The sequence below is a fragment of the Entelurus aequoreus genome, linkage group LG22 (assembly GCF_033978785.1).
Source record: "Entelurus aequoreus isolate RoL-2023_Sb linkage group LG22, RoL_Eaeq_v1.1, whole genome shotgun sequence".
In the NCBI taxonomy this organism is placed as follows: domain Eukaryota; kingdom Metazoa; phylum Chordata; class Actinopteri; order Syngnathiformes; family Syngnathidae; genus Entelurus; species Entelurus aequoreus.
In genome coordinates this window covers 10,620,607-10,642,037 of record NC_084752.1, presented here as the reverse complement: position 1 = coordinate 10,642,037, position 21,431 = coordinate 10,620,607, and the positions used below count along the sequence as shown (strand labels likewise).

At 41.5% G+C, this 21,431-nt stretch overlaps 1 protein-coding gene across 1 annotated transcript in view; it reads left to right on the top strand.

The window, feature by feature from the left end:
• LOC133639364 (coiled-coil domain-containing protein 40-like) overlaps positions 1-21,431 on the top strand; it is a 53,962-nt gene that overhangs the window by 32,150 nt on the left and 381 nt on the right. Inside the window, exons 9-18 of the mRNA XM_062032619.1 lie at positions 3,177-3,298; positions 4,933-5,176; positions 8,281-8,463; positions 10,265-10,510; positions 10,607-10,820; positions 10,900-11,069; positions 11,152-11,243; positions 13,449-13,563; positions 17,719-17,907; positions 17,980-18,027. Coding sequence (XP_061888603.1) covers positions 3,177-3,298; positions 4,933-5,176; positions 8,281-8,463; positions 10,265-10,510; positions 10,607-10,820; positions 10,900-11,069; positions 11,152-11,243; positions 13,449-13,563; positions 17,719-17,907; positions 17,980-18,027 — 1,623 coding nt within the window. The remainder of the gene's footprint in view (positions 1-3,176; positions 3,299-4,932; positions 5,177-8,280; positions 8,464-10,264; positions 10,511-10,606; positions 10,821-10,899; positions 11,070-11,151; positions 11,244-13,448; positions 13,564-17,718; positions 17,908-17,979; positions 18,028-21,431) is intronic.

Genomic DNA, 21,431 nt, shown 5'->3' with positions numbered 1-21,431 from the left:
TGGCATATCAAGTTGTTGATTAAACAGCATGATTATTGCACGGAGTTATTGTGCTTTAGGCTGCCCACAATAAAAGGCCACTCTCACAGTACAATACCACAGATGTCGCAAGTTTTGATGGAGGAATGTCCACCATAGCTGTTGCCCGTGCATTGAATGTTCATTTCTCCACCATAAGCCATCTCCAAAGGTGTTTCAGGGAGTTTGGCAGTACATGCAACTGGCCTCACAACCTCAGACCACGTGTAACCACACCAGCCCAGGAACTCCACATCCAACAGGTGCACCTCCATGATCTTCTGAGACCAGCCAAAACAATTGGTTTGCATATCCAAATAATTTCTGCACAAACTGAGAAACCGTGTCGGGTAAGCTTATCTGCATGCTTGTCGTCCTCATCAGGGTCTCGACCTGACTGCAGTTCGTCATCGTAACCGACTTGAGTGGGCAAATGCTCACATTTGATGGTGTCTGGGACGTTGGGGTGGTGTTCTCTTTTAACGGATGAATCCCGGTTTTCACTGTTCAGGGCAGATGACAGACAGCCTGTGTTGCGTCGTGTGGGAGAGCGGTTTGCTGATGTCAACGTTGTGAATCGAGTGGCCCATGGTGGGGGTAAGGTTTTGGTATGGCCAGGCGTATGTTATGGACAACGAACGCAAGTGAACATTTTGAATGCACAGAGATACCGTGACGAGCTCTTGAGGCCCATTGTTGTGCCATTCACTCGAGACCATCACCGTATGTAGCAGCATGACAATGCACGGCCCCATGTTGCAGGGATCTGTACACAATTCCCGGAAGCTGAAAACATCCCAGTTCTTGCATGGCCAGCATACTCTCCGGACATGTCACCCATTGAGCATGTTTGGGATGGTGTGGATCGGCGTATACGACAGCGTGTTCCAGTTCCTGCCAATATCTAGCAAGTTCGCACAGCCAAGAGTGGACCAACATTCCACAGGCCACAATCACCAACCTGATCAACTCGATGCGAAGATATGTTGCGCTGCGTGAGGCAAATGGTGAACACACCAGATACCGACTGCTTTTCTGACCCCCGCAGACCCCCAATGAAGCAAAACCGCACATTTCAGAGTGGCCTTTTATCGTGGGCAGCCTAGGTCACACCCAGGGGTGCAAATTAACACTCGCCAGTCGCCATTTGCGAGCTATTTTTAGCTTTGGCGAGTAAAATATTTGCCTAACTTGCCACGCTGGCGAGTTGAAAAAGTGAGGTTCACAACAGCAATAATGCAGCGCTTACCGGTACCTAAAGCAACACGGAGATCATTATTTTACCAAGCACATATTTGTTGTGATGTCACGTTCGACGTTCCGTAGACTAGTTGCTAAGAGACGGCAGTTAGCTAGCCTAGTAGTTAGCTTAGAGCGCGCACTACAGGGATATCTCTCAGGCGACAGTCACAGAGTGTACCGGTAACGTTACTCGAGTCTTAATAGCTAACAATCATTCTTCCTAGCCTTAAGCCTATAAATCTTATCGTTATGTGGCGCTTCCTGAAACCCATAGCTAAAAAGGCACGGACGGAGGAGGAGGAGGAGGAGGAGGAGGAGGAGGGGGGTCGCGATGCGAATGCTGCGAAACCCAAACCGACCAGCGCTGGAACTGGGGGGAGAAAGTTTCAGACGAAGTGGCTATACGACGATGCAGGGAAAAAACGCGACTGGCTGACTGTCAAGAACAACATCATGTTTTGTAATGTAAATATCCAGACAATGTTGAAAAATATTTAACTATTTCTTTATTCTTTGTAGCAATCAATGCACTGTAAAACTTGTATATTACTTAAATTTTATTGAATACAGATCTTTTAAAATCTTATCTGCACTGCATCATGCGTCCTGCTTCTAGTTTCATAGGATAGTAAAAAAAAGAATCTATATACTCTATATACTATACTGTGGCCCCTGGTTGGTTGTAGAATTGGTTTTAATGTGACGTGAACACTTCTACATGGCGGAATACAATGGTAAAGGAAATAGTTTGTTTTGGCATTTGGCGAGTAAAAAATATGGTTGGCGAGTATGTTTTTTCACCTACTAGCCACTTGGCGAGTTGGTCAAAAAGTTAGTTTGCACCCCTGGTCACACCTGTGCAATAATCATGCTGTTTAATCAGCATCTTGATATGCCACAGCTGTGAGGTGGGATGGATTATCTTCGCAAAGAAGAAATGCTCACTAACACAACTTGAGACAGATTGTAAACCATATTTGAGAGGAATTGGTATTTTGAGTATAGAGTACCGTATTTTTCGGTCTATAAGTAACAGCTTTTTTCATAGTTTGGCCGGGGGTGCGACTTATACTCAGGAGCGACGTATGTGTGAAATTATTAACACATTACCGTAAAATATCAAATAATATTATTTAGCTCATTCACGTAAGAGACTAGACGTATAAGATTTCATGGGATTTAGCGATTAGGAGTGACAGATTGTTTGGTAAACGTATAGCATGTTCTATATGTTATAGTTATTTGAATGACTCTTACCATAATATGTTACGTTAACATACCAGGCACGTTCTCAGTTGGTTATTTATGCCTCATATAACGTACACTTATTCAGCCTGTTGTTCACTATTTATTTTAAATTGCCTTTCAAATGTCTATTCTTGGTGTTGGGTTTTATCAAATACATTTCCCCAAAAAATGCGACTTATACTCCAGTGCGACTTATATGTTTTTTCCTTCTTTATTATGCATTTTCGGCCGGTGCGACTTATACTCCGAAAAATACGGTAAACATTTTAGATTTCAACCCATGAAAAATGAGAGCAAAAACAAAAGTGTTGCGTTAATATTTTTGTTTAGTATATATAATATTTATTAATTTATTTGTTTATTGTTCTCCATCAAATGTAAACATCTGACTGCAACTGGAGTTATATAGTGGGGTTACTGTATGGTATTTATTTGTATCTGACTTGTATCTGAAGGCAATGTTTTTTGTACACACCTGTTTACTTTGTTATATACAGTATTGTGCAAAAATATTGGGAAACTGCTTGCTTTGTTTTATTTACCTTTTTAACAGCTGTTAGTGGCTAAATGGTACATAAGATAGATAAAAGGAAAAGTACAAAACCGATTGCAGGGGTTAGGTTGCAAAGACAGACAGAATAACCCTGCAAATATGTATGTGTGTTTAGGCTGAAATGCAAATGGAATCTCTGGCGATGGCACAGAAACAGTTGCTGCAGCAGTGGAACAGCAGCCTGCTGAGTATGAGGAGACAAGATGAAGAATTTGGCACAATGCAGGAGGCTGTACGGTGAGAATGCTTTCCAAACATGCTTCTTTTGTCATCAAAACAGCCACAAAAATGCAGCAAATTTTACAATTGGCTGTTGTAGGGTACAGTACCGTATTTTCCGGACTGTAAGGCGCACTTAAAAATTTTTTTTTTTCCTCGACAGTGCGCCTTATAACCCGCTGTGCCTAATGTAAGGAATAAGTTTGGTTGAGCTTACCCTCTTTGAAGCTATTTTATTTGGTACATGGTGTAATGATAAGTGTGACCAGGAGATGGCAGTCACACATAAGAGATAAGTGTAGGCTGAACTATGATGGCAATATGACTCAAGTAAACCACCAACATTTTAAATGTTCCAATGAAAATATAGAACATTACACACGGTGCTCCAAAATCCACCAAAATGTTTTAGTACGACTTTGGTAAGCTATGAAGCCGCACCGCTTGAAGGATTGTCGGCGCATTAAACATAGGATTATTATTATGGTGTGTGTATAAGGTAAGACATATTATCTGGCGTTTTGTTTCGCAGTATTATGCAAATGCAACTTTTCTTACCTACTGGTACCTGCTGATTTGTATTTGGGTTCTGCATAAATCCTGAAAAATTGCGCGCCGTAGTCGATAAGCTTCTTTTTTTCCTTGATCTTCTTGTTATGGGACATTCCTTCTCCGCTGTTGCCATTTCTAATAGAAAGTAGTGTAAAGTTCTTACTTATATCTGTCAGTAAACTCGGCATGAAATCACTAAAACATACCGGTGTAGTGAGTTACATTATTCACCCAAGGAACTTTAGTTATTAGAGAGTTCCGATCGGACGGTCTTCAATTAAGTACTTTTTATTTTTTTATGTTGAGGAAAGCGGAGCACCCTGAGAAAACCGATGCCCAGAGGTTGGAACCCTGGACTGTGTGGCTCACCACAGACATTTTTAGGGCTTTTTTTTTTAGCCATCCTTGACAGGACAGGTCTGGGAATGAACCTCCACAGATGTTATATTTTACAGCCAATGATTGTTGTTGTTTCCGGATGAGGAAATGCTGCTCCGTTATTAATTGAAGTAAAGTCTGAATGTCATTAAAACAGTTAGCTCCATGTTTTGACACTTCTTCCACTCCCGTCCTTGCACGCTACACCGCTACAACAAAGATGACGGGGAGAAGACGCTGTCGAAGGTGAGCCACGTAAATAAGAGCGGCCACAAAGCGGCGCATCCGGAAGCGACTGTCAGAAAGCGACTTGAATATGATCTGTAAAACATAATCTATGCAACATTTTGACCAAAGAACCACCATCACATGTTATGTAGACCACAAGGAAGTGTTTTACATTTACAAAACATTTTATAATAATATGACTCCTTTAATGCGCCCTATAATCAGGTGCGCCTTATATATGAACAAAGATCAAAAATAGACCATTCATCGGCAGTGCGCCTTATAATCCGGTGCGCCCTATGGTCCGGAAAATAGGGTATATACTGATTGGTCTCACACACCAACTTTGCTTTCTTTTGTGATTTCTGAGTCAGCCTCTTTGGGACTAAACTCGTTGGGCCCAAATTATTTGTACCCGCTGTTGGTTTACCATGTTGTGAAATGTATGAGTAAGTTTGATCAAATTTGACATAAACGCCACCTGTTTCTCACAGCATAGCCGAGCATCAAGTGATCGTGCTGGACAGAGAGATCGAAGGCAACAAAAAGTCCATTTCTGAGCTGCAGGAGAGGAGCGAGACGCTGACTATGCTGCTGAACTGCTCCCAGATGGACTGTGATGTCTCCAAAAAGATGATCAATCAAAAACAGGCTCAGCATGAAGCTCTGCAGGCCCAGTACAGCACCTACGTCCGTGCTCTGGGGGAGACGGAGCGCATCCTCGCAGAGCTCACCAAGGTAGACTGAAGCCTCTTAGAAGGCTTCACTAACTATAATTCATTATTCAACTAATGGGGAAACATATGGGACCGTATTTAATGTACTAAAACACATGCAAAGCTGATCCACTAAAACGTGTTCCGAGTAGATTGCGTCTGCTAAGTCAGCAGATTAAGTCTTCATTAGTATGCAAAATGTGTGCTGCTCATCAAAACGCTTACAAACTGCGAGAAGGTGCAGATATAAATAATAATTATATGAGCACAATTGAATATTTGATTTAGCACGGGGTCAGAACGACGTGCAGACTGACAGTTCCACCCGCGGCTGCAGGATCGGTGCACACGCTGCACAGACAGATGATTGACAGGCGAAAATCCTCCGCCCTGCGTGTGTTGTTAACATTTTGGAAGGTAAAAAATAAAAATAGTAGACACATCGTCTATTTCACAACTTATGGGATTGATACAAATCAATTCAGTTGATGCGTTTTAGTGTCTGCTGGCATTTTTTTTAATTTTTATGTTCCTTTAATTTTCTCAAAACTCGACAATGCGCCTTATAACCCGGTGCGCCTAATGTACGGAATAATTTTGGTTGTGCTTACCGACCTCGATACTATTTTATTTGGTACATGGCGAAATGATAAGTGTGACCAGTAGATGGCAGTCACACATAAGAGATATGTGTAGACTGCAATATGACTCAAGTAAACAACACCAACATTTTGTTACATTTAAAATATAGAACATTACACACGGCACTCAAAAATCCATCAAAATGTTTTAGTACGACTTTGGTAAGCTATGAAGCTGCACCGCTCAATGGATTGTACTGTGCTTCAACATACGAGTATTATTATGGTGTGTGTATAAGGTAAGACATATTATCTGGCGTATTGTTTCGCAATATTATGCAAAAGCAACTTTTCTTACCTTCTGGTACCTGCTGATATGTATTTGGGATCTGCATAAGTCCTGAAAATGTGCGTGCGTCCGCCTTTGTAGTCGGTGCCGACTCCGTAGTCGATAAGCTTCTTCTTTCCTCTATCTTCTTGTTATGAGACATTCATCCTCCACTGTTGCCATTTCTAATATAAAGTAGTGTAAAGTTCTTACTTATATCTGTCAGTAAACTCGCCATGAAAGCGCTAAAACATACCGGTGTAGTGAGTTTACATTATTCACCCAAGGAACTTTCGTTATAAGAGAGTTCCGGTCGGACGGTTTTTCACGGGACACATCTCCGGTATTGTTGTTTCCGTAAGAGGAGATGCTGCTCCGTTATTGATTGAAGTAAAGTCTGAATGTCATTAAAACAGTTAGCGCCATCTTTAGACACTTCTTCCACCCCCGTCCTTGCACGCTACACCGCTACAACAAAGATGACTGTGATGTCTCCAACAGCAGCGGTGGCCACGCTCAGGAATCATTTTTAGTGATTTAACCCCCAATTCCAACCCTTGATGCTGAGTGCCAAGCAGGGAGGTAATGGGTCCCATTTTCATAGACTTTGGTATGACTCGGCCGGGGTTTGAATTCACAACCTACCGTTCTCAGGGCGGACACTCTAACCACAAGGCCACTGAGCAGGCTGCTAGTTTCTTATGTTTTACAGACCATCTTCAAGTCTCTTTCTGATCATCTCTATAGGATGCACAGTTTTGTGGGCGGTCTTATTTAGGTGCCTCCACTTTGAATGCGTTTTCTTACCGCCATGTTGTAATTTTTTGCGCTTACATATCGAGTCTACTGACGGATATAAGTTAGAACTATATGCTACTTTTTTATTAGAAATGGCAACAGCGGCGGATGCATGTGCATGTATGAGCCAGTCTGCCCCACAACAAGAAGATAGCGAAAAAGAAGGAACTTATTGTCTACAACGTCGGACTACAATCGCGCAAAACTCTTCGGGCAAAACTTTACCATATAAGGAGATATACCTTGACGTCACCAATTGAGCAAATTCCAAACCACTTGTTTGGAGGTTGTATGAAGGAAGGCAAGATTGTTCTGTATATATCTCTGCAATGGCTCTATGGTTTGATTTCAAATGTGTGTGGTTTGATTTCAAATGTGAGGGACGGATGCAGATTACGCATGCACCTCCTGGTACCCCAGCACCTCCAAAACCCTCAAATCTAAACTCCAAACATCTCAGAACAAGCTAGTCAGGTTACTTCTAGACCTCCACCCCAGATCCCACCTCACTCCTACCCACTTCTCTAAAGTGGGCTGGCTCAAGGTGGAGGACAGAGTTAAACAACTTGCACTGAGCCTAGTCTATAAAATCCGCTACACCTCCCTGATACCGAAGTACATGTCAAACGACTTCCTTAACGTAAATGACCGCCATAACCACAACACCAGGGGGAGCTCCACTAACCACGTTAAACCCAGATTCCGAACTAACAAAGGTCTTAACTCGTTCTCTTTCTATGCCACATCAATGTGGAATGCGCTCCCAACAGGTATAAAAGAAAGGGCATCTCTATCCTCCTTCAAAACTGCAATAAAAGTTCACCTCCAGGCAGCTACAACCCTAAACTAACACCCTCCCCGGATTGCTAATAATCAAATGTAAACAATCAAATGCAGATACTTTTTCTTATGCCTTCTGATCTCTCTCTCTCTCTCTCTCTCTCTCTCTCTCTCTCTCTCTCTCTCTCTCTCTCTCTCTCTCTCTCTCTCTCTCTCTCTCTCTCTCTCTCTCTCTATGTCCACTACTTGATGTCCATATCCCCCCCCTCCACACCCCTGATTGTAAATAATGTAAATAATTCAATGTGATTATCTTGTGTGATGACTGTATTATGATGATAGTATATATGATAGTATATATCTGTATCATGAATCAATTTAAGTGGACCCCGACTTAAACAAGTTGAAAAACTTATTCGGGTGTTACCATTTAGTGGTCAATTGTACGGAATATGTACTTCACTGTGCAACCTACTAATAAAAGTCTCAATCAATCAATCAATCAATCAGGTCCTAAATACATAAAACACGTTCCAATAGGTAAAAACAGTTGGTTTTGCATAATACGTCCCCTTTAAAAAAGAAAATAAGTAAGTTGTTTTTTCAAGAGGTTAATTTATTTTGTTCTCTTTGTTTTAGGAAGACACTGGTCTTCAGACTGTGTTGACTGATCAGAGGAGAAAGCTGGAGAAAAACAAAAATAAGCATCTGGAGTTAGAAGAAGGAATAATGACCCGGATGCTGCAGAAGCTCATGGACAGCAAGGCTGCTCAGCACTATCAGCGGCTGACCAACAAGAAAGCCTCTCTCAAGAAAGAGAAGGTAAGGCATTCTCATGTCTAAGCAACATTTTCCCACTGTACACTAACTTTTTGTGCTTTTAGAAGTGATTAAAAAAAGGTAAGTGTGTTTGTTTTGGAAAAATGTTGATTCCAAACGGGAATCAACATTTTTCCATTTTTCCAATCAACGAGATACAAAACAGAGAACAACCCGAAGGCAAGCGTGCCTATCGCACGCGGAAGCTAAGGCAAAAACTTAGGACATGAAACTATAGACATGAACCTCACGAAACTGTGGCATGAAACAAACACGAAACTGTAGCATGAAACAACTAGCATGAAACAACTAGCATTAACTATGGCATAGAACAAATACAAAACTCAATCAATCAATCAATCAATGTTCATTTATATAGCCCTAAATCACAAGTGTCTCAAAGGGCTGCACAAGCCACAACGACATCCTCGGTACAGAGCCCACATACGGGCAAGGAAAAACTCACCCGAGTGGGACGTCGGTGTAAATGACTATGAGAAACCTTGGAGAGGACCGCATATGTGGGTAACCACCTCCTCCCCCCTCCTCTCTAGGGGAGACCGAATGCAATGGATGTCGAGTGGGTCTGACATAACATTGTGAAAGTCCAGTCCACAGTGGATCCAACACATCAGCGAGAGTCCAGTCCATAGTGGGGCCAGCAGGAAACCGTCCCGAGCGGAGACGGGTCAGCAGCGCAGAGATGTCCCCAACCGATGCACAGGCTAGCGGTCCACCCGGGGTCCCGACTCTGGACAGCCAGCACTTCATCCATGGCCACCGGACCTATGCAACTCCCCCTCCCAAGGAAGAGGGGAGCAGAGGAGAGAAGAAAAGAAACGGCAGATCAACTGGTCTAAAAAGAGGGTCTATTTAAAGGCTAGAGTATACAATAGAGTTTTAAGATGGGACTTAAATGCTTCTACTGAGGTAGCATCTCTAACTGTTACCGGGAGGGCATTCCAGAGTACTGGAGCCCGAATAGAAAACGCTCTATAGCCCGCAGACTTTTTTTGGGCTCTGGGAATCACTAATAAACCGGAGTTCTTTGAACGCAGATTTCTTGCCGGGACATATAGTACAAAACAATCGGCAAGATAGGCTGGAGCTAAACCGTGTAGTATTTTACACGTAAGTAGTAAAACCTTAAAGGCGCATCTTAAGTGCACAGGAAGCCAGTGCAGGTGAGCCAGTATAGGCGTAATATGATCAAACTTTCTTGTTCTTGTCAAAACTGTGGCATGAAACCAATAGCATTAACTATGGCATAGAACAAACACGAAACTGTGGCATGAAAACCAACAATGGCGCCAGGACGACTGACTGGCAAAGGCAGGCTTAAATAGTCCTCTGATTAGAAGCAGGTGCGCGTCCCGAACACCAGAGGCAGGAGAAAATCATAAGTAGCCATGGTAACTAAAACAAACTCAGGTGTCAAACAGGAAATAAAAGAGTCCAAAACTAACAGAACATAACAAAAACATAATCCGGACCACGGATCATGACAACATGAAGCAAAGAGGTCCGCCATGCCTCTACTTCCACTGTTTTAAGGATAACATTTGGACAATTTACCTTGAGTATAACTTTTTTAGGAGTTTCAGACAGAAGTCAGAAGGGTTACCATTAGATTATAATCATATTTGTACAGCATTCAATTTAACTGTGAAAATATTGCAGATGGAGTTAGTCTCCAGCAACATTAACTAACCCTAACCCAATTTAACCATAGTAATAACATAACCACTCTGCAAATGTGAATGTGCCATTTAACTCATTTTCTTCATTCCATCTCTCTTATTAGATCTTCCAGCTATGGCATTTGGAGAGTTCCGTTATGGCGGCTGCACTCCAGAGCAATGTAATCAGTGAGAAACTGGCAAACTTGTCCCGAACTCAGAAGGGGCTTGATGAGGAGATCACAAAGTACAACAAAGTGGTACAATCGAACCAGACAAACAGTTCTTCTATTGATGCACTCATCGGACAGAAACAGACCACCGTCGCAAACATAAACAAAAAAATTGATCTTATTGCAGCGCGCACTGGGGTAAGAAACCAATTATTTTGATCAAAAAGCAGTAATTTAGAGCTATATTAGACATCTATTAGAAACACTAATATGGCTGAATGTCTGTGTTCCCAGCATGAAGACCTGAGTCCTCTGCAAATTAAGGTTCAGGGAATAAAGACTCAGATTGATGAAGTTTCATTAAAAATCAAGAAAGATCAGCAGCTGTGGCTGAAGCATCAAGGAATGCTTGTGGGACTGACCCTGGAGATACAGGAACACAGCAAGGAATATAACAAACTGCAGGCAAAACTCACTGTGATCCGCCAGAAGAAGATCTACCTGGAGTGTACGTCTAATATGTTGTGAAACTCACTTAGATAGTTACTGCATGCAAATCCCAATTCCTGATTAACACTGATTTAAAGGTCATCTTGAGGTCATGCACCGTGAGGAAAGCGACATAGATAAGAGCAATAAGATGCTTCAAAGAGACCTGCTGAAGCTCAACACTCTTCTTAGCAAGAACACTCAGCTGCGCCAAGCCTTAGAACAGGAGAATATGGTCATGGAAACCAAATTCCTTCATGAACTTAAGGCACGACCTTGCAGCTTCACACTTAATATTTTCAATTTCAATCGATTGTTGCCAAAATGCTAATCTTGCATAATGTGTTCAGGAGGCAGAGCGGCAGTCCATAGAAATGGAGGTAAAACTGGAGAAGACCCAGGAAGAAAAAGAGAAACTTCTCAGCAGTCTGGTGGAGGCTGAGTCAGTTTTTTGCCGAATTTGTTTCCTTTTTATCAACTTCAAATGGATTCATGCGTGTACCACTTGTATTAATTACTCATAAATAGCAGTATAGCGGTACACCATAATCATGGTTAAGTACATAAGCCGGCATTAAGGTCCTGGTTTGATTAACTTTGTCATGGCAGCCTTAGGGGTTTTTGGGGGCACCTCCCAAACCTCAACAACACCTTACAGACGTGCATACTTGCCAACCCTCCCGTTTTTAGCGGGAGAATCCCGGTATTCAGCGCCTCTCCCGACAACCTCCCGGCAGAGATTTTCTCCCGACAAACTCCCGGTATTCAGCCGGAGCTGGAGGCCACGCCCCCTCCAGCTCAATGCGGACCTGAGACTGAGTGGGGACAGCCTGTTCTCACGTCCGCTTTCCCACAATATAAACAGCTTGCCTAACGAATTCAAACGAATGGAAACAAGAATTTCAGTTCATCCAGGACAGTTCGAAGGGGAAGGTGTATGTTGCCTGTAAATATGTAGAACAGACTTCTCCATTGAACACGGTGGCCGAAATGATATACTCATCATGAACGGAGAAGTTAAACAGGACAATACTGCCATCTAATGGATAGCCACCGGAACACTGAAATTCAAGTATTTCTTTTATGTAAATAAAATAAATATATATATACACTACCGTTCAAAAGTTTGGGGTCACATTGAAATGTCCTTATTTTTGAAGGAAAAGCACTTTACTTTTCAATGAAGATATCTTTAAACTAGTCTTAACTTTAAAGAAATACACTCTATACATTGCTAATGTGGTAAATGACTATTCTAGCTGCAAATGTCTGGTTTTTGGTGCAATATCTACATAGGTGTATAGAGGCCCATTTCCAGCAACTATCACTCCAGTGTTCTAATGGTACAATGTGTTTGCTCATTGGCTCAGAAGGCTAATTGATGATTAGAAAACCCTTGTGCAATCATGTTCACACATCTGAAAACAGTTTAGCTCGTTACAGAAGCTACAAAACTGACCTTACTTTGAGCAGATTGAGTTTCTGGAGCATCACATTTGTGGGGTCAATTAAACGCTCAAAATGGCCAGAAAAAGAGAACTTTCATCTGAAACTCGACAGTCTATTCTTGTTCTTAGAAATGAAGGCTATTCCATATATATATATATATATATATATATATATATATATATAATATATATATATATATATATATATATATATATATATATATATATATATATATATAGCTAGAATTCACTGAAAGTCAAGTATTTCATACATATATATATATATAAAATATATATGAAATACTCGAGTTGGTGAATTCTAGCTGTAAATAACCACGCCCCAAACGATGCCCCCCCCCCCCCCCCCACACACACACCCCCTAACCCCCACCTCCCGATATTGGAGGTCTCAAGGTTGGCAAGTATGCAGACGTGTGTAACAAGAGTCCAGTCAAATTCAAGAATAGTGCTGGCGGTCCAGGAGATGGCCTGGGCTTTTAGCTCAGTGTCAGGGCACTCGCCTCTCACACCTGCAAACTAGGTATGCAGTAGGAAAAGACAACTCACCCAAGAGAGCAAGTTAAAGTTAAAAAAGTTGAAGTACCACTGATAGTCACACACACTCTCGGTGTGGTAAAATTTATTCTGCATTTGACCCATCCCCTTGTTCCACCCCCTGGGAGGTGACCGCGCACCATCATTTTGGTGATTTAACCCCCAATTCCAACCCTTGATGCTGAGTGTCAAACAGGGAGGTAATGGGTCCCATTTTTATAGTCTTTGGTATGACTCGGCCGGGGTTTGAACTCACGACCTACCGATCTCAGGGCGGACACTCTAACACTCTAACCCCAAGGCCACTGAACAGGCAGCAAGTAGACAATCATGACACAAAAGCAGATCTGTCTGTGATTGACAGCTATGAACACCAATCATTGTGTCAAAATTGGGGGGCCCTGATTGGGTGGCGGCCCCTGAGCTTCAGCCCAGGTAAGCCCGTGCATTAAGGCGGCCATGGATAAAGCAAGGGAGTAACAGGCATGGTACTGCATGTGTTTATCGAGTAGATGTGTTACACACACACATCCTCTCTCCCTTGGTACCACTGTACCGAACGGAAAAATCTGATTATAAATGCATGATATTCCACCCCTACTGAGCAATATCTGTATCCATGCCTATGCTCATGTTCATTACAGGCGTCAGATCATGCTGTGGGAAAAGAAGACCCATCTAATGAAAGAGACCCGTTTAGTTGTGGAAGAGGGTCAGGAAGACATCCAAATAATGAAGGACGACATCCATCGTATGGAGGTAGATAGCTTGAGTTCGACATTTAGTGGGACCAGGTCTTCTCCAGTACTGACTGACTGACTCAATACTAAAATCCTGTTGCCATTTTGATTTAAAGGCCTACTGAAAGCCACTACTACCGACCACGCAGTCTGATAGTTTATATATCAATGATGAAATCTTAACATTGCAACACATGCCAACACGGCCGGGTTAGATTAGTAAAGTGCAATTTTAAATTTCCCGCGAAATATCCTGCTGAAAACGTCTCGGTATGATGACGTTTGCGCGTGACGTCACGGATTGTAGCGGACATTTTGGGACAGCATTGTGGCCAGCTATTAAGTCGTCTGTTTTCATCGCAAAATTCCACAGTATTCTGGACATCTGTGTTGGTGAATCTTTTGCAATTTGTTTAATGAACAATGGAGATAGCAAAGAAGAAAGCTGTAGGTGGGAAGCGGTGTATTAGCAGCCGGCTGCAGCAACACAAACACATAGCGGCTACGTCGTAGCCGGTGTTTCATTGTTTACATTCCCGAACGATGACAGTCAAGCTTTACCATTGGCCTGTGGAGAACTGGGACAACATAGACTCTTACCAGGAGGACTTTGAGTTAGATACGCGCTACCGTGAGTACGCAGCTGCGGCTTCCAAACATTTGATCGCTTGCCCGTACGTGCGTGCCGCTATGTGCATGTCACGTACGTAACTTTGGGGAAATGTATGTGCTTTATGAACTTTGGGGAGGTAAACGGTACTTTGGGCTGTGGTATTGAGTGTGTTGTGCGGGTGTTTGATTTGTATTGGCGGGTTATATGGACGGGAGGGGGGAGGTGTTTGTTATGTGGGATTAATTTGTGGCATATTAAATATAAGCCTGGTTGTGTTGTGGCTAATAGAGTATATATATGTCTTGTGTTTATTTACTGTTGTAGTCATTCCCAGCTGAATATCAGGTCCCACCCGCCTCTCACAGCATCTTCCCTATCTGAATCGCTTCCACTGCCCTCTAGTCCTTCACTCTCACTTTCCTCATCCACAAATCTTTCATCTTTGCTCAAATTAATGGGGAAATCGTCGCTTTCTCGATCCGAATCGCTCTCGCTGCTGGTGGCCATGATTGTAAACAATGTGCAGGTGTGAGGCGCTCCACAACCTGTGACGTCACGCTACTTCCGGTACAGGCAAGGCTTTTTTATCAGCGACCAAAAGTTGCGAACTTTATCGTCGATGTTCTCCACTAAATCCGTTCAGCAAAAATATGGCAACATCGCGAAATGATCAAGTATGACACATAGAATGGATCTGCTATCCCCGTTTAAATAAGAAAATCTCATTTCAGTAGGCCTTTAAAGTAGCGTAAAGTTCCAATTCATATTTGTTGGTAGACTCGATACAGAAGTGTGAAACTAAAAACTACAATATGATTGATGGGGCAATGGGTAGAGAAGGGCTTGAAGATGGTCTGTGAATCAATTACATGTTTTGTAGATCACAATGAAGTGTTTTAGATTAATAGTCGTAATATCTAACCTGACTCTCGCCAGATCCTTGTAGTTCGCTGAGCTCCACACAAGGATCTGGGACTTCTCAATAGATTTATTTCAGAAGGCGGGGCCTTGTAAAAAAAAATCATTGTATGTGATTGGATAAACCACTTATCCGTTATCTTGAATGACGTGCTACTTCAACCACTCACATCGAAATCAACCCGTGACGCTGATGAGAGCGACGCTGGGAAATCCTAAACAGAACAGCCGACATATTGGAGAACGACAGAGCGAAAAGTTAGAGAACTTTTACTGAAACAACGCAGTAATGTCAGTAGACGATCGATGTCGCAAAACAGTTGCAATAGCAGAATCAATGTCAGCACACGACTCTTCGCTCCGTGCCGCCATTGTTGTTTGGATCAAACAAGACTCTTCGGCGCTGCGTCACATCTATGAAATCCCGCCCAACGATCCTGATTGGTTCATTATTTTGTTGCTATCTCGAAGGAGTTTGCATTGCCCTGGAGCCCAGATCCTTGTGTGGAGCTCAGCGAACTACAAGGATCTGGCGAGAGTCAGGTTACGTTATATCACCATCTAGCATAAACAAAAGATACAACTCAAAATAAGACAATTAATCCACCATGTCAGTGAAACTGATGTAATCCAGTGGAAAATAAATAATGGGACAAGCTAAGCGTGAATACTCAGTGGCCAGCAAAGATCAGGGGCTTAATTTTGCATGGCGTTCCTCTTAAAAAATAGACATATGATCAAATCTAGAAAAGTATGTACGGCAGTAAATATTCAGATGTATTAAATAATTAACTTAGAATTTCATGGCTGCAACATGTGCCAAAGTAGTTGGGAAAGGGCATGTTCACCACTGTGTTACATGGCCTTTCCTTTTAACAACACTCAGTAAACGTTTGGGAACTGAGGAGACACATTTTTGAAGCTTTTCAGGTGGAATTCTTTCCCATTCTTGCTTGATGTACAGCTTAAGTTGTTCAACAGTCCGGGGGTCTCCGTTGTGGTATTTTAGGCTTCATATTGGGCCACACATTTTCAATGGGAGACAGGTCTGGACTACAGGCAGGCCAGTCTAGTACCCGCACTCTTTTACTATGAAGCCACGTTGATGTAACACGTGGCTTGGCATTGTCTTGTAGAAATAAGCAGGGGCGTCCATGGTAACGTTGCTTGGATTCCAAAACCTGTATGTACCTTTCAGCATTAATGGTGCCTTCACAGATGTGTAAGTTACCCATGTCTTGGGCACTAATACACCCCCATACCATCACAGATGCTGGCTGTTCAACTTTTACGCCTATAACAATCCGGATGGTCTTTCTTTTCATGGAATCTACTTTTATACCCAATCATGGCACCAAACCGGTTCCCAATTTGCCTGTTCACCTGTGGGATGTTCCAAATAAGTGTTTGATGAGCATTCCTCAACTTTATCAGTATTTATTGCCACCTTTCCCAACTTCTTTGTCACGTGTTGCTGGCATCAAATTCTAAAGTTAATGATTATTTGCAACAAAAAAAAAAAGTTTATCAGTTTGAACATCAAATATGTTGTCTTTGTAGCATATTCAACTGAATATGGGTTGGAAATGTTTTGCAAATCATTGTATTCCGTTTATATTTACATCTAACACAATTTCCCAACTCATGGAAACAGCGTAGAGACATTCAGTTATTTGTCAACACTACAATACAAGTGATTGCTGTAGAAGAAAATGTGAAGGGAGCCGGCAGCACTCCTGGATCCTGGTAAAGACCTACAGATGTACAATGGAGGGCCTTCTATGCTCGTGTGTCACAGCCAACTATGAATACTCTCTTATAAAGAGTGTGTTCAGGAGCACATAAAGCCAAGCTCTCCAAATTACCGTTAATAAAGCAGTAATATATATTAGCCCATATACCTGGCATTTAGGACCCCAGGTTAAGACCCGCTTAAGACTAAGATGAATATAAAGATATAGACCGGTTCTGGGGATGTCCTGAGTGCTGTAGAGGTGCTTTGTTTTGGTAAAGATATGCTATCTTTTATGTACACTACCGTTCAAAAGTTTGGGGTCACATTGAAATGTCCTTATTTTTGAAGGAAAAGCACTGTACTTTTCAATGAAGATAACTTTAAACTAGTCTTAACTTTAAAGAAATACACTCTATACATTGCTAATGTGGTAAATGACTATTCTAGCTGCAAATGTCTGGTTTTTGGTGCAATATCTACATCGGTGTATAGAGGCCCATTTCCAGCAACTATCACTCCAGTGTTCTAATGGTACAATGTGTTTGCTCATTGGCTCAGAAGGCTAATTGATGATTAGAAAACCCTTGTGCAATCATGTTCACACATCTGAAAACAGTTTAGCTCGTTACAGAAGCTACAAAACGGACCTTCCTTTGAGCAGATTGAGTTTCTGGAGCATCACATTTGTGGGGTCAATTAAACGCTCAAAATGGCCAGAAAAAGAGAACTTTCATCTGAAACTCGACAGTCTATTCTTGTTCTTAGAAATGAAGGCTATTCCACAAAATTGTTTGGGTGACCCCAAACTTTTGAACGGTAGTGTATGAACAACTGATCTATACAATCTACTGATTAACATTTTATTAAAATGTTTATGGGCTATTGTGCATCTGTGTTTTATCCTGCAGCGGTGGCTCAGCCAGTTGATGAGGCAGCGGGAGACGCTCCTCCGGGACAGTGTAGCAGTCGTGGAAAGGAGGGGAAACATCATAGAGCGCAACGAGGTCCTAGCTCGCAGTACAAAAAAGATCGTTATAAAGGGTGAGCTGCATCTCATGAACGACGGCTTACGACGGAAGATCAAAGACACGCAAAAGGTTGGCGAATGTTGTCATACATGCACCGAGAGCTGTTGTGCAATTACCTTGAATTGAGTATGTATGTTTCAGCTGGTGAAAGAGTATTCACAGGAGATCAGGGAACTTCAGGAGGGCCATGTAAGTATTTTGGCTTATTCATGTTCTAAATCTTCGTTCATTTTCGTCTATCTCAGGAAAGTGTCAAATGAAATGAACCAGAACCAATTTTCTAGATACACTATATTGCCAAAAGTATTTGGCCACCTGCCTTGACTCACATATGAACTTGAAGTGCCATCCCATTCCTAACCCATAGGGTTCAATATGATGTCGGTCCACCTTTTGCAGCTATTACAGCTTCAACTCTTCTGGGAAGGCTGTCCACAAGGTTGCGGAGTGTGTTTATAGGAATTTTCGACCATTCTTCCAAAAGCGCATCGGTTAGGTCACACACTGATGTTGGTCGAGAAGGCCTGGCTCGCAGTCTCTGTACTAATTCATCCCAAAAGTGTTCTATCGGGTTCAGACTCTGTCATCCATGTCTTTATGGACCTTGCTTTGTCATGTTGGAAGAGGAAGGGGCCCGCTCCAAATTGTTCCCACAAGGTTGGGAGCATGGAATTGTCCAAAATGTTTTGATATCCTGGAGTATTCAAAGTTCCTTTCCCTCGAACTAAGGGGCCAAGCCCAACTCCTGAAAAACAACCCCGCACCATAATTCCTCCTCCACCAAATTTCACACTCGGCACAATGCAGTCCGAAATGTAGCGTTCTCCTGGCAACCTCCAAACCCAGACTCGTCCATCAGATTGCCAGATGGAAAAGTGTGATTCATCACTCCAGAGAAGGTGTCTCCACTGCTCTAGAGTCCAGTGGTGAGGTGCTTTACACCATTGCATCCCACGCTTTGCAATGGACTTGGTGATGTATGGCTTAGATGCAGCTGGTCGGCCATGGAAACCCATTCCATGAAGCTCTCTGCGTACTGTACGTGGGCTAATTGGAAGGTCACATTAAGTTTGGAGCTCTATAGCAACTGACTGTGCAGAAAGTCGGCAACCTCTTGGCACTATGCACTTCAGCATCCGCTGACCCCTCTCTGTCAGTTTACGTGGCCTACCACTTCCTGGCTGAGTTGCTGTTGTTCCCAAACTCTTCCATTTCTTATAATAAAGCAGAAAGTTGACTTTGGAATATTTAGGAGCGAGGACATTTCACGACTGGATGTGTTGCACAGGTGGCATCCTATGACAGTTCCACGCTGGAAATCACTGAGAGCGGCCCATTCTTTCACAAATGTTTGTAGAAACAGTCTCCATGCCTAAGTGCTTGATTTTATACGCCAAGTGATTAGGACACCTGATTCTGATCATTTTGATGGGTGGCCAAATACTTTTGGCAATATAGTGTAAGTTGTAGGTGTGGGGGGAATATTTTTGCATCAGCTTCATAGCTTCTTTCAACAAAAAAAAGAACACTAGGCTGTGTCTCAATTGGTGCACTTCCGCACTTACATTTAGTCTTACAAAATGCAGTGCACTGTTTTGCTTGCTGTACATGTTGATAACATCTTCCTTAATAATAAAGAGAATATGTTACGTTTAAAAGAAATGCCTTTTATTATTGTCAACTAGCATAAGAAATGAAAGATAGATATTTATTAAGATGACAAAGAAATAAAAGAAATGAAGATATAAAACATAATATATCGGAAAAAAAAGAGAAATTGAAAAAATAAATGAATATAAAAAATGTGTGGAAAACAGTATACTGAGTTTTTCACTTTTTTTTTTACTTATTTGTTTATCATATTTCTATTTTTTATTACATTATGTGTTTTATCTTGTATATAATAAAACAAAAAGAGAAATCAAATAAATAGATAAATCTAAAAAATGTGGGGAAAACTTAGTATACTGAGTTTTTCACATTTTTTTCTTATTTTTTTGTCATACTTCTCTTTTTTATTATATTATGTGTGCACACGCAATTTATTCATCAAATTCACAAAATAATAATCGCATCAAAGCGTAATAAAGTTCAATAAAGCGTAATAAAACGTATCAAAGCGTGATTTAAAGCGTATCAAAGCGGGATCAAAGCGGCATCAAATCGCGAGGAACGGTAACAAAGCGGGAAATAATTCGTATCAGAGCGTATCAAAGCATAACATTACTTCGGAGATCGGGATATTCGTGGGAAAATTGACAAAAATGCGCTTGCCGCGCTTTAAAGCGGCGAGCAAAGCGCCGTTGGTGTGAACCAGGCCTTAGGTATGTGGTAAAAGGGGAGGGATGAGCTAAAAATAATGATGCTGAGGATCAATCTGGTAAGTGCCTAATGAGAGTAATCGATTAGGGACAGCACTACACTGTCAAAAATGTGCGCACTCAGGAACCAAAATCCTTTCATTTTTTCAAAACTCGACTGTGTACCTTATAACCCGGTGCATCTTGTGTATATATCCATTCTGGTTGTGCTTACTGACCTTACTGGTGTTGAGGCCCCAGGAGCCCACCATAGGTTAAGGCGGCCCCTGGCACATAAATAAGACCTACAACCTGAAGAGACGGTCAGAAAGCAGCTAGAAAACAGTCTGCAAAACAATCCATGCAAAACGTTGACCAAAGAACCACCATTACATGTTATGTAGAACAGTGGTCCCCAACCTTTTTGTACTTGCGGACCGGTCAATGCTTGAAAATTTGTCCCACGGACCGGGGGAGGGAGGGGTAGTAAAAAAAAATAATTTTTTTTTTTTTTTTTTTGGTCATAAAGAAATACAATCATGTGTGCTTACGGACTGTATCCCTGCAGACTGTATTGATTTATATTGATATATAATGTATATATTGTGTTTTTTATGTTGATTTAAATTTTTTTTTTTTTTTTTTTTTTTTTCGTCATAAAGAAATACAATCATGTGTGCTTACGGACTGTATCCCTGCAGACTGTATTGATTTATATTGATATATAATGTATATATTGTGTTTTTTATGTTGATTTAATTTTTTTTTTTTTTTTTTTTAATTTTTTTTTTTTTTTTTTGTCATAAAGAAATACAATCATGTGTGCTTACGGACTGTATCCCTGCAGACTGTATTGATTTATATTGATATATAATGTATATATTGTGTTTTTTATGTTGATTTAATTTTTTTTTTTTTTTGTCATAAAGAAATACAATCATGTGTGCTTACGGACTGTATCCCTGCAGACTGTATTGATTTATATTGATATATAATGTATATATTGTGTTTTTTATGTTGATTTAATTTAATTTAAAAACAATTTTTTAAAAATTCTTGTGCGGCCGCGGACCGGTACCGGTTGGGGACCACTGATGTAGAACACAGGGAAGTGGTTTAAAAGTAGCAAAATGAATGAAAATAGACCTGAATAGACCCGTTCATCGATAGCGCGCCTTATATTCTGGTGCGTCCATGGTACTAATGAAAGTATTCCATTGAATACGCAGCCAGTTTCTTTTCAACTTCCCAGTCATCATGGTCATTCATGCAGTTCTCTCATCCTTCCACATA